The sequence below is a fragment of the Populus alba genome, chromosome 8, assembly GCF_005239225.2.
Source record: "Populus alba chromosome 8, ASM523922v2, whole genome shotgun sequence".
Taxonomy (NCBI): Eukaryota; Viridiplantae; Streptophyta; class Magnoliopsida; order Malpighiales; family Salicaceae; genus Populus; species Populus alba.
The window spans coordinates 1,616,157-1,630,232 of record NC_133291.1 but is presented as its reverse complement, the minus strand read 5'-3'; the positions used below and the strand labels follow the sequence as shown (position 1 = coordinate 1,630,232).

At 35.4% G+C, this 14,076-nt stretch overlaps 2 protein-coding genes across 7 annotated transcripts; both read right to left on the bottom strand.

The window, feature by feature from the left end:
• Window positions 1-292: 292 nt before the first annotated feature.
• LOC118060302 (phosphoglucan phosphatase DSP4, amyloplastic) lies at window positions 293-6,243 on the bottom strand. Of its 6 annotated transcripts, XM_073411167.1 has the most exons (15): window positions 6,084-6,243; window positions 5,907-5,994; window positions 5,777-5,821; window positions 4,895-5,003; window positions 4,644-4,720; window positions 4,457-4,533; window positions 4,212-4,292; window positions 3,655-3,787; window positions 3,289-3,348; window positions 2,955-3,045; window positions 2,455-2,511; window positions 1,881-1,969; window positions 1,467-1,526; window positions 843-950; window positions 293-583 (listed from the first exon to the last, which is right to left on the bottom strand). In XM_073411167.1, the coding sequence occupies exons 1-15, from the start codon at window positions 6,107-6,109 to the stop codon at window positions 449-451; spliced, it is 1,236 nt and encodes a 411-aa protein (XP_073267268.1). In that variant the 5' UTR covers window positions 6,110-6,243; the 3' UTR covers window positions 293-448. The 6 variants fall into 6 exon arrangements, with proteins under 6 accessions (XP_073267268.1, XP_034929408.1, XP_073267271.1 ...); XM_035073517.2 differs by lacking the exon at window positions 2,955-3,045 and having other exon boundaries at window positions 1,881-1,976; XM_073411170.1 differs by lacking the exon at window positions 6,084-6,243 and having other exon boundaries at window positions 4,895-4,999.
• A 3,983-nt stretch (window positions 6,244-10,226) lies between these two features.
• LOC118060303 (SEC12-like protein 1) lies at window positions 10,227-13,558 on the bottom strand. Its single transcript, XM_035073519.2, has 10 exons — window positions 13,192-13,558; window positions 12,952-13,052; window positions 12,536-12,668; window positions 12,326-12,417; window positions 11,930-12,029; window positions 11,767-11,839; window positions 11,561-11,681; window positions 11,037-11,156; window positions 10,710-10,780; window positions 10,227-10,571 (listed from the first exon to the last, which is right to left on the bottom strand). The coding sequence occupies exons 1-10, from the start codon at window positions 13,360-13,362 to the stop codon at window positions 10,390-10,392; spliced, it is 1,164 nt and encodes a 387-aa protein (XP_034929410.1). The 5' UTR covers window positions 13,363-13,558; the 3' UTR covers window positions 10,227-10,389.
• Window positions 13,559-14,076: the final 518 nt, after the last annotated feature.

The following is a 14,076-nucleotide window of genomic DNA, read 5'->3' as shown; positions in this document are numbered from 1 at the left end:
CCAAGGCATTTTGGACCCCAGCTTTCCAAATCCAAATCCTTATCCCTACACTACACTTCAATGACTACTCAATTTCCGTTTGCACTAATTGATTGATGCAAGTAAAAAAAGGGAAGATAGGAAAGTTTACATTTCAGTGTAGGAGGCCCTACATGAAAGCAAGGCAAGAAAAAAAATTAAAAGATTAAGTTCTGAAAATATTGAATAATTTCTTGAAAATGCGGAAACTGAGATCCTGCAAAATTAGTTGGTATTTAGCTTACTGACAGCACTCACCCCTGTAAAATCAAGAGAGAGGAAATGGATAGCGGCTGCTTTATTGATAGTTTATTAATTCGATAAAAACTGTACAATTAAACTGATAAAAGGATACAAGCATCTGTTGCTATTGGAAGTATTCACTATATCTTCATATATGCTGACCGCTTCTACAGGCTTTATTTCCAGTTCACCCTTCATCTTCAGGAAGAGCTTCCAGAAACCTTCTAATTCTCAACCGTTCGTCTCCTGTTAGATTTGGATCATCACCGGTTAAACTCTTCTGTAGTGCAGCGTTAGCACTGTCTGTATCATCATCAAGAACCTGAACAATAATTGAAAACGGCATCAATGTTTGAAGGTTGCCATGAATAATATCATGGAATCATGATAAAGAATCCTTATAAACCAAATTATCCTAGAATATAATATTTTATAGGGGGAAAGACCTTCCACAAAGAAAATTCAAAACACCATTGCACTTTAACATTTCCTATCCACTAAGGTACTGCGTCCTTCTCCCATCTCCCCCAAGCAAAAGAAAATGAAGACAATAGAACAAAATCTGGAGAGCTTTTACTTACCTGAACATAATTGTTGACATGGCCATCTTTGTTCTGAGTGGTAACTAGCTCATGTTTGTTGATGGTCCACTCACCATCAACAATGTACTTGTATTCATAGCGTCCCTCCTGTTGAAGAAAGAATGGTCAAAAATTCTGATTTTAATTTGAAATAGACATATTGTATCTGCACACATTTCAGTAACTAGCTGTGCCTTGCTGTGCACAGTGAGAATGGACAGGATCCTTCCTCGTCTATGCTGGGTTGATTTTAGGTCATCTTTAAAGCTAATAGCAGTTTATCTCTAAGAGTATCATAGATTTTGAATTTTTGAAGAAATGAATTCTCAATATTCACAAATATTAGGGACTGGGACCCAGATGTAGTAGGGGCTGGCTCATAGCACAGATGTTATTCAAGATGCTTTTCTTCAGCACAACAATTTAACATCATAATCCAATCATCATTTAAATCTCGAACTAGCATGTTGCCACATGTCAACAAAAGTGCAGGAAAGTTTTCGACAGTAAACTAGAGACAAGAGGCATGCAGGCAAGAAAAAAAAAAGATGATGCCAATTTCTTCTAGAGAATTTGAAGTTTAACTGCATTTTATCTGTACTACCAGCGAAAGTAAAAACTTACCAGCAATTCCCTCTTGAGAATCCAAAAACCCTGCTCCTCATCTAATTCTAAGGGTATCCTCTGGAGAAAGACAGAGAAATAAATAACAGGTAAAAAGGTTGGAATGGCTTAAGCATAATGCAAAAACTGATGTATCCATTGTATTAACTTGTCATCAAGACTTGCTTCATTTGCATAACAATGTTTAAGACATTAAAATTCGCATCTCCATAAATGTGGAAATCAGGTCACAGCCAGCAAATCAATCCTCAACTACCAAAAGCAAGCCCAGAAAGCTGAACGAATTAAATCTAGATGTTTTATTCTTGCCAACTCCCAGAAAGTATAGGTGAAATGGCTGTTAGTGCATCTCAAGACAGTATATAATGATCATCACTATGCAGGAGCTTTTAAATCAACTATTACATCACGTACCTGGCCCCATCCAATGTCAAGCCCAGAAATTTCCACTGTGCAACACTTGTCATCTTTCCATTTCAAAGTGACAAGCTTCTTTCTAAGGCCTGTAAGCTTTCAGATAAGAGAAAAATAAATAGTTTGCAGTAATTTGTCAATACTTAACAAATGATAGACAAAATATATTAATTTAGTGATCACATGAAGAAACTAGGCCACTGTAACCTTCCTTATTTTCACATTGATTCCTTTTCTTATATTTAAATGCCTGCAAACTCTACTACTAAGAAATGAACTCTTAGGGAGTAGTGTTTATGAGCTAGTGTTACTGGTGAATTCAGGCAGCAATTTTTATATTACGGGTAGTTTGAAAAGTTGATACACCAAAAATTGGTATCGCACTTCAGGAAGCATCCTTATATACCATGCAAATTCAAATTTCATCTTCACAAACATGGGCATCTAAACATGCAAGTCATTAAGAAAAACAGACTGAGTCAAAAAGAAAAAAGCAATATGCAGAAAGAAAACCCGTGGTAAAGGCTCCATGAGCAATTATGCATAAAGTACATGCAAAGGGGAAATGACTCACTATATCTGCGGTTGAACTTTTGATAGCATCCAGATTTGGGAAGCACGAGCGTTTGCTCTGCATGACAAGAAACAATGAGATGCAACAAAGTTACTAATCAGCTACCACTAGGGCTCTAGCACCATTGGAACCAATGCTCCTTTGAGAGAGAGGTTGTGAGACTCGACTCCCTAAAAGGGAGTCAGGCTAATTTCCCAGTCACCAAAACATGGCACTAATCAGCTATTTTAAATTGGAATCCTATTTGTCGCAAACCAAGTAAATCTCAAATTACCAAATGCATGATTTCAACAATGAATCTCAAAATGCACAATGGTCCCCATCAAGTGTTGAGCCTGTCACTGCTAGCACTAAAAACTGCATCAAGTAAATCCATCGACAGTCCACTGTATAGCTCAAAATCTTTTGTCGGAAGGATACTTAAACTGATCTGTCAATTACAATGCTAGAAAAGTAGAATAGATAGGCAATTTTATATCCCTAAATAAGCTGTCCATTACCAAAGTTGTCCCATTGTTTTATACTGGCTAGTTTACAATTTGACAAGAAAAAATTTGGGGTGCTCCGAGTCCTGCAATCATGCTCTTCATGCTGCAAAGTCACCCAGGTATATGTAGTCATGCACTAAATGAACAGCTCCATGAACTTGACCCCTAAAACTTCTTCGAGTTAGGAAAAACAGATTAAATTGACAATTCATCAACATCATAATGATATTTATTTGAAAACCTGTCATGCATGGAGCCATGGATCTTTCACAATGATTTTAGGGAAAGCATTATCAACACATAACTTTTGTTTATGGAGGACAAAAGGAATCAAATAAAAAATTACCAGGAGCAAATCACAGGCATCACTCAGCTTGTAGCCCTGAAACCAGAACATGTATGCCATCTGTAATTCATTGAAAAACACTCAGTTAAATGGTGAAGAGTTTTGAAAAACTATCACCATGAAATTATGGCTGAAAATGTGAAATATTCACGGAAAACCCTCATTTAACTCAATCTAATTACTGAAGTGTGTAATTAGAAGAAACCTAACTTTGTAGTGCCTCACAAAAGCACAAGGTAAGGAAAACCATGAAAGAAGGCTTCCTGAGAAGAAAGGGGGAGGGTGTATGCAGGGAAACCGAGGTGTACAGCAACATATTATAAGGTGTCAACAGAAAAGTTAAACAGAATAAGATCACATGCATACCGCAACAGCAGGTGCTCTGCCCAGTCCGGCAGTGCAATGTATATATGCCACACCTCCATTTCGATTTATGGCTTTGTATAATTTGCTGATGACAGCTGGAATCCTTTTCCGTAAATCAAATGCATCAAAATCCCTGTCACATGATATGTTAGCTGCTGTATCAAAAGAAAAACATCAGCATATATAACTGTAGACTTTAGATACTGCTGCACCTTCAACACACAACATCTTTTATGTTCTTACAATAGAAACTGTGAAGCGAGCAGAAATTCAATTGGTACAGAAAGTGACTCAGAAGAATAAGTTTGCACTATAACAAATGAATCCCTGGCTAAGAAAGTCAAGTAACTTCTTCTGACAACAATTGAAGTTCTAGAGAGTAGAAAGTGAGAATATAGCAGTCCAAAATAGATGAAAACATTGATACAATGTAATTCTCCACTGTTGTTTTTTCAGATGCAAGCAGTCAAATGTTAACCAACAGGTTTCTTTTTCCAATTGTTTATTTGTTATGGTTTGGTAAGTTAACACTGTGATTTCTCCATGACATGACTAACCTTATCTGTGCCCGCAAATGCTGAATGTCACCACATGCCTTGGCATAGTCTTCAATGGCACTAATATCTACCCCGAAATATCTGGAATTGTAGTGAAAGAATTAAAATGTTTTTCATACACTCCTTTTTGCTTTATCTCAAATGCTCAACAGTTGCATTTGGTAACCGATGACCATATTTATAACATGTAAAGCAATAATAATCAAGCTTCCATCTGATCATGAAGACAAAGTTATTTAGGATACTCCAAGTCTGGATCCTGCTGTAAGCAAAATATGGTTTTGACTCCAATTTTTCGAAGCTTGTCAACATCTTCAGGAGTCTAGAAATTTGAAAAGAGTAATTAGAAAACAATATGGGAAACAAAAAATCAGAGAGCATTTCAGAGGGAATAGAATCCCTTCATAGACGAAGCTAACAAATGAGAATCACCTGTAGGCATGATCCGACAATCAAATCTGGACGAATGAAGTTATAGTTCATTCCTAGTTCGTGCCTATAGGTCAAAACTGTACTAAAAATATATTAGAACAAACTTTTAGCTCAATCAAATTTGCTCATATGGAACTAAAGGTAGCTCTTAAAGCACTTTAAACACTTTAAAAATCCAAACAATTACACAGTCTATTCAAATAGAAAACATCACAACCCGATTCTCCAACCACAAGCAGCATCAAACTTACCAGCCCCCATAGCTTCAGTCATGTTATGACTGTATATCTCAGATTTCTCCTCTTCTTCCTCAGCATCAGCACCGCTCATCTCAGCACTGGATGGTGAGCTGGGAACTGCCTACAGGCAACAGCATCAAATAACAATCATCTATTAGAAAAGATTTTAATTTTCAAAGTCAACAGACTGCAGCAGATGAACCACTCAGAAAACGCATTCATTGTCAGAAAAAACAATTATCGCCCGAATCATTTAGTTATCATCAAAACTACTGTTTATATTAGCTTTTGGCTCTCAGACCACGCACACAGCAAAAGGTGCAACACGAATCAATTCCCGCCTCTTGATTCATGGGATCACTTTAATTTGCTCTAGGAATTATTCAACGTCACAATCAAAAAACAAAAATTATATCATTAAGAAACGCAAACTTTATAAGAAAGGACAAAAGGAAAGACAGGGAATATTAATCAATACTAAGTTCAAAAATATCTCCTAAACACGTACCAAAAAAACCCTTAAAACTCCAAAATATCTAATATGTGAATTCTTGTCAGTAAAACAAAATTCTACAGAAAGATTCTTCCGGGGAAAAAAAATTCACAGAAAAATCCCACAATAAATATCTCATCGTGAGTCCCACTAGTAGGTCCCGCGAATCTAATGGTTGAGACTCTCCCTCGAGATATTTCAACAAAGATTTTCGATAAAACTAGCATTACGTTATTCTGAATTTCTAAAAGACAACTATAAAAAAAGATTGGAAAATTAAAAGAAATGAACCAAAAAGAAAAGGTTGGAGTAATAAATAGTAAGCCGAGGAGCAAAGCAAAGAGATTGAAGAAGCTTTAACTTAATATAAAAAAACGAATCGGAAGCTGCTTTTTAGTTACCTTCACAGCTACACGTAACCGCAGATCACTAGAATTCTTGGTTCCCTGCATCAAGAAATTCATATATAATGAGAATAAGAAAAACTACAAAAAAAAAGAGCGTAAATTATGCTAAAGGAGGAGAATGTACAGCCATGTTATAAAGAGAGAATAATGATGGTGAAGATGGTCTTCTTTGATAAAAATTGAAGCCTTGCAAAGGCAAGGCAGAGGATGATCTGCAAACCAAACAAGAGATTAAGAAAAGGGATTCTAGAAAATGAGGAAAAGAAAGAAAGAAATGTTTAGAGGTTGTGTGTAGTTAGACCTTGGGAGACAGTGACGGCAGTTCATTGGAAGCAGAAAGAAAAAATATCTGTGCGAGAGAGAGTGGAATGAAGTGAGAGCGGAATTCGTATCTGAGTTGATAGTTATTTAGACAGGTCCCAACCCAGCGGGCTGAACTAAGAAATTCACCGCTCGAAGGGGTATATGGCACGGCATTTGTTAGTATTTTTAGATATTAAATTAAATTGATACTTTGAGTATTTTTTATGGTTTTCATAAATTAATATTAAAAATAAAAATAATCTAAAAAACATTACCTTTAAATTTAAGTAGAATCAAAACCGAATAGATTGAGTATACGAAACTTGACAAGATTAACTATAAAAAAAATTAAAAAAAAAAAGTTAATAAAACAAAATAATTGATTTAGTTACTAGATTTTTTTTTATTAGTTCTCTAGCGGGGTTTGACATGTTGGTGGTGAATCTTGTCCTCTATAATTTTATTTTGGACCTTATAATATTTTTTATCTCAGTATCGTTCAAACTGTTTATCTCATAATTATTTGATATCTCGTAACTGTTGTGAACGACATGTCATGTAATTATTGCATAAATAATGATATTGAGTATACAATAAAAATTTATCTAGCAAATAATTACTTGATCTAATACCATGGATATGATAATTTTTTTTATTAATATGAGTATTTCTAGATCAATTTATATATATCTTAATTAATTTCATGATTCATAAAGTTAACGACTATATAATTATGTAAATTTCTAGTAATTTTATGAAAACTCAAACTTATAATTGTTAATGTTGATGAGCAAGTTTAAAATCTAATAAATTAAAATACCCTTTAAAATTATAAACCCATGTTTTTTTAAATAAAAGGAGGGTGATGCCTCACGAGAATGCCACACAATAGCAGCTTAAGACAGCCCAGGGGAGGCTCGTGAACATAAGAAATACCTATGGAAACCGAATGGCTATGATTAGCCAACTAATTTGGAGAGAAGAGCAATGGACCGGGGAGCATACTAAAGACAATCGAAGGATTAAAATGAAGAAAATTGAGAATAAAGGGACTAAATGCGCTATTACCTCGTTTTACTTGGGTTGGAATTAAAAAGGAATCACTTTTTGAAAGACTCTTCAAAATAGCCATTAAATTTTCTTTTCCATGACCGTGTTTAATAGGGGTGTTGATAATCTAGTTTGGTTTGAGTTATGTTTGAAATTTTAAGAGGTGAATTTTTTTTGAAAAAATAAATCAAACTAAATTGAGAATTGGTTTGATCAAGTTTGATATTTTTTTTACAACAAGAAAATATAATCTCTTAATTACCTTTTTATTGTATTGTTAGTGACTTGTTTATTTCTAAAAGAAACAATAATGTGAGCATCACACTAGAAAACAATGGCCAACATACATTAAAAGAAAAAAAGAAGGTGAAATCATAGTCACAACAACAGATTTTCATTGAAACATACAAGGGATAATCTCAGCCTAATTTCAGCAATAACAAACCTGTCAAAACAGAATAATTGGCACGTGTTAAAGACTTTTTATTTTCTATACTGCTAATAAAGAGAGTTTGAATATTCTAGATAATTGAAAAAGAAAACAACACATTTGAGGGGGGGGGGGAAAAAACATTAACCAAGGCTAATAACCGACAAATAAAAGCAGCAGAGTAAACGAAAATACCAAATCAGGGACGATGGAGGTTATATGTAAAAGTCTCAATAGGGGAGATAAGGAAGGAAAAAGATGAAACGAGAGAAATAAACATTTGATGCTTGTTTTCAATAGGAAAGGGCCGGATTTGGGGGGGAAATTTTCATGGTTAATGAAATTATGCCGATTAGTTATTTATTTTTATATATATATTTTTTAATTAGAATTGCAATTTATATTGGGTCTGGTTCAATTACTTGATTTTAATTTCTAAAATTAAAAACGAACTAAACTTGGCTTTTTATGATTTTTAAATTAATTTGATCAGTTTTTTTTTTAATTTGGGTTTTTTTGTTAATGTGTTTTTTTTTTTATAGTTTAATTGGTTAATCGATTTTTTTAATTATTTCTAATATTTATAATTGGGGCTTGCAACACGAGAAAGGAAGATAATTTTGATTGGAGTTCATGTGAGTCTAAATGGGTCAAGTTGTAGCCCATTTATGTTGAAATTTTGAGGCCATGTGAAGTGGATCTTATATTTATTTTAAATTAAGTTTTATGATGATATTCGTGAATTATTTACAAATGATATATTTTTTTAATATATTAAAAATATAGATTTATCCTATGAAGATTATTTTGAAAATACCATTGGATCTTAAATAAAAAATAATCTAATTTTTTCATGATAATATTTGTATACATATATTTGATTGGATTTATAGGTTTGTAATCAATAATGACATGTTCAGTAGACTAATTCCAAGAACTATCAAGAGTTTGGATAGTAATTAAGAAAATATGATTTTTTATGAGTTTAAATTGAGGTTAATATTTAGAAGATTTTATTAAACTTCTCAGATTGAGTTTTATTTGGTTGAGACAATCATATTTTAAAATTTTTTAAAAATGAGTTTTATTTTACTTGAGACATAAATTAACTTAAAAATATCCTTTTTTATCGGGGGGAAAAAAGAGAGACTCCAAAATGTAACTTGGTTAAAAAAATATATATATAGTAATGGCCTGAGCTTCAAAATTGGATCTAACAAGATAACCCACGGAAACCTCACTCGAGCTGACTTTGAACAGTCCAAGCTGTATTTTCGCCTTCGAGCCATTGCTCATGGCAACAGTTACGTGAAAGCTGGATAGGGGCATCTGAGATTCGGATCAAAGAACAACGTTAACTAAACTACAAAATGTTTTGTGCTTTTCCATGACTTTTTCTTTTCTTTCCAACAAGTGTGTTTTGTGTTTCACCGTAAAAAATACCAAGACTTGGAGTGCAAGGGCCTTCTGGTGCAAGAAATCACCATGGAAAAGTTAAGGTCGATTCTCTGGCCTCGTCGGATCAGGTGTTTAAAACATTTTATTATAACTAAACACTTGATCACTTCGATTAAGGCCTGAAAGTTACAAGACTTTCGGCCTAGATATGTAGTGAGCTTCTAGCATCGGAGGAGTGCCAATAAAATGGTTCCAATATTTGCCCATCTCGGAGAGGAATCCTCTCTGAATGATTCTTGCCCTCTCTGATTCGATTTGTTTTATTTTAATTTTCTTAGAGAAATCTGCAATTATAACATCCAGCATTATAATAAATCACATAATTAATACCAGTTAATTCTTCTGCTGGTGTTTGATAGACATGTAGCGAACTTGTGATGCCGATCGGTCGTGATAACAATGATAACATGTTTCTAGGCTTCTAGCAGACCATTTGATCTGAAGGAGTACATTGAGGAATGCAAAAGCAAATTTGGAGCCCCCCCGCCTCTTTGGGTAACAACTTTCTATGGCGGTCATGTGTTGTTCAAACTCTGTGTGAAATTTCAGTTGATTTTATGCATTTTCATAGTAGCGATTTAAAGGCTGATATGAGCTCCATTCTGGTTTCATTTATTTATTTATTTTATGCATGTGAAATTGCAGGCATTTTAAAGAGGTACTCGGGAGGTTTGGCAGCAACATTATCTTCTCCAATGGCCTCCGCGATCCTTGCAGCGGGGGGGGTCATCTACATTCTGTGTTGTTGTTTTTTTTTTCCTTCTGAATCTTTCAAGCCTTTACTCTGGCATATATGACATCAAAAGTAAAATGTTTTGCAGGCTGGAACATATCAGAGAGCATACAACTACGGTAATTCATGTCCATGCAACGAGCACCTTCACATTGCATAGAAATCGAGATCATTGACGGATGGATCATAGTACTATCAAGATGTGCTTGAAAATTCTTCATTTATAATATTTATTCGTTGTCAGAAATCAGAGCCCCCACTCGCCCACCTCCTTCAAACCTTTTTCTTTCTGCCGCATGGACGTTAGCCTTTTTCATTCAGAAATTGAGATGGGTTTTGATTATTTGAAGGAACTACTCGTGAAAATATTTCAATGTCCCAAAACAAGACTGAGTTTTATTTTCCTGTTTCAATTTCTGCTAGTTTACTAAATTCACGCCCCGGGGGGCATTTTCTTGTAGATACTCGAGTAAATGAGAAGCAGCCTCAACTGCGCAACGTTTTCCAAAAAAAGATCAAGTTGAAAGTTGCAATGGATCAAATGACGAATCTTAAACTACTTGACTGAGTGTTTATTTTGTAACCTGATGATGATACAACCCATGACTTCTGGTGACCGTGTCTAAAAATTGTTCACATATCTACAGGCCCAAATGCATCTTCAGAGTACTGTGGATCTAAAATTTCGAACTGTTTCCCAGGTTGATGTCTTCCAGATGGAACGTTCCAAAATGAATCAGACTTCTGAAAGAAAATATAAAATGCAACAGCAGATGCCAAAAATAGAACTACTAGCAGTAAATATATCTGCCACTCTGCACAGGAGAGGGAGGAAGGATCAGTCTCTTGAGGATGCGTGCATCCACAAAGTAAATAGTGTGTGTGTGTGTGTGTGTGTGTGTGTGTGTGTGTGTGTGTGTGTGTGTGTGAGTGTGTGGAGAGAGAGAAAAGACCTTTCCAATCTGCAGGAACATTCAACTTAGTCACCACTGCTCCCCATTCATCGGAAGTAGTGAGCACAACCCTGGGCAGAAAAACCCAGAGGTGAATAAACAATCTCCTATAGTTTTCAATTTAAATAATACAAATTGGAATCACAGAATGGTGACTGGGACACTTGTGCTTCAAAGATGCTAAGGAAGAAAACTATACTTGCAGGATTAAAAGGATAAAGACGAGGTGAAAATAAAGTTTGTGAGCTAGAAGAAACATTTAAAGGGTCCTTGTACCATGAAACTGATCATCTATAATTACAGAGCAAAGGTGTGGATGAACCTTACCTTTGACCGGGACAGAACTCTAGTGACGTGATACATGTACCCAGGTGCAGCCTCTTACTCAAGTGGGAAACCTCCATTTTCTTAACTTCCGCTACACACACGTCTCCATCTTTGCTTCCTCTAGAATTAAAAGAAAAAAAAAACATGTTAATGCAACTGGTCCTCACAGTTTTGCAAGCAATCTATACTGCCAGCTTGCCACGAATTTGATCGATGGCGTCATTGCAGTCAGCAAGAGAGCAGGATTTCGACAACATTGCACTCCTATCCTAAACATATTTGAACATCAAGTTGAATTCTCTTTTTCACTAAGAGAATGAGCTGTGCAAAGCCATTTCACAATGAAGAGAGAAGGTATTGGGTCACTACTGATGGATTTCAGGCTAAAGATTTGAAAAAAGTTAAAACGAAATTGATTTGTGTCTGCTGAACGATAAACAAGGATAAAAATAAATTAGTTCACTTACTGCAGAAACCTAGATAATTGATTGCAAATGTCCAAAGGGTAAATGGTAAGTGCTTACAGAGCAAGATATTTCCCGTCCAGGCTGATAGACATGATGGAAGCAGGCTTTCTAAGTAGCCTCTTATACCCAATTTTATTCCATGTACTTATGTCATAAACTGCAGTGACAGCTTTATCACCTGAATCAACAATATTCACAAGTTAAGAATGATATTTTATATGGCTAAATAAAATGACAAGCTACATTGATACTAATGAGGAAACCTTTCTGCACAGCACAAAATAAAAATGGTTTTGTCCCATCCTTGGAGAAGCGGCACAATTCAATCTTTTCATCCTGCAGGCAAATATAGAACCATATTGGCAACAAGATCCAACCAAAATCTGAAACCCAACATGACAAATCCCTAGACTAAATAAAACATACTGAGTTGCGAGTCAAAGAAACCACAGGTGAACCATCTTCTGCTTTCCATATTCTTGCTGAACCATCGGTAGATGTTGATGCTAGGAACTCTGAATCCAGGCTAGAAAATGATAAGCAAACAAAGGCATGCATTTCAGTAGCTAGGATTGAAGCAGAAAAAATAACCCTTTAATGGCCCAAGATTCTTCTACAAAACCTCCAAAAACAGGCTAAGCCTTTGTTTATTTCTTAAAAAGCACATTTCACGATGGGAAACTGGAGGGGACACCAATGACCTTTGTTACTGATACACTGACAGGCATTTGGATGCATTGTATTTCTCATTAATCAACATATGCATTCACACAGCACATAGAAAATTATTACATGGGACGCAAGTGGGAAAGAAACACTAACCTAAAATCCATATCCCTGACAGATTTGTGTGCTTTTGGCTCATCCAAAATGATGCGCAAACTTGGCCACTCCAAAATTCTTAAACGCCCGTCCTGTAATTGATCAAATAAAAGACACCATACTGCATATCAGCTGTACACACAGACGTTTGGAACACAGCCAAAAGCAAGCTGGTGCTAACCATTGTTTAAATCACAAATTATAGCTTACCACCCCACCAGTGGCAAACTTAGACCCATCAACACTGAAAGCCATGCATGTCTGTGGACCAGCATCTTGGAGAGGAGGTAAATCTTTGGCTAGCAACTTTAAATTTGTTTCTTGACCATGCAACTCAAACAATCTGCATGTCACAACACAAACCAACCCAGTGTTACAAAAACTTGTTCAACAGACAAATACACATTCAAGTCACACACAAATTAGAATCTCTTTGAACTCATTCAACTTAAAAAGAAATTATCTTTCCGATAAATGAGGGAATTCAAACAAGCATTTTTAACTTCCAAGTCACAATCTTTTGAATGTCAGAAAAACAGCAGAACCATGATTTTCTTTTAAAAAATTCTTCGATACATTAATTTGGAGAGAATTGAATTTGAAAAATTATTAATCAAGAAACTCACTTGCATCCACCTTTAGTTGAAGAACACACAAGATCATCTCCACTTGGATGCACTGCAATTGTCACTAGTTCACCTTCTGTTTCTTCAAACACATGAGTTACCTAAACAACCCACGATCAATATATATATATAATATAAACCCATTAATGCACCAAAAATATAAAAACAAAAAAGGGTCTGCCTTTGCCAGAACAAAGACAACTTAAACGACATGTCGTTAGGGGTATCGGAGAAAGAAACCTGAGGAGAGGTTGAGAGAGAAGTTGTCTCAGTGTCAAAAGAGAAGATCTCGAGAACAGAAGGAGAGGCAGAATTTTTCTTCTTCGATGACCTGCCAAGCACAGCAAGATTCAAGTCCTCGGGTCTCCGGATCCATGACCCGCATGTCACAGTTCCCTGTCCTGACTCCATTGATAAACACAAGAAAGGGTTTGTCTTTGTTGCTGTTTTGTTGGATTCCTTTTCCTTTTTATTTATGGAAACAAAAACAGGGGCAGAGAAAGCAGAGGCACAGGCAGAGAAAGAGAGAACTTTTCCTCCGAAAAATCCTGGATATATTGGACAATATTTGGAGTCCAGCAACTTGCGAACGATGACACCGTGATGTCCAAGAGTATTACTGCTGGGTTTTTTTTTAGTGTGTGTGTGTGTGTGTGTGGAGCCTACCTTACACGTTTGCAAGGGAGTGGAAAACTATTGAAAAGTCAACGCTATGGAGTGTTGGTGTGTATTTTGGTGTGTCAGTGGATATTCTGTTAAAATTCCGCGGGGAAAAACGGTTTTTATAGTGCCAAATTGGCATTGTTAATTTTTTTTTGCCTTTTTAAAGCCAAAACACAGCTATTCGACTTCAATTAGTCAGATTTTGTTGATTTTAATTATTTATCTAGCTTGATTAAAACCTTGCTGGATAGAAATAATAATATATATATATAGAATAAAAAAAATTGTTGTACAAATAATTAATCCAATGACCTTTACATTTGAGATTTGACCGAATAACAGCTATATGATAAATGTTGTTGCTGGAAGAAATAAGATGCTAACACACGCGAATGCACGAACTGTGTTTTTTAAAAAAAAAACTAGATGTGCTGCACGGCTTGCGTCAAGGATTTTTGCATG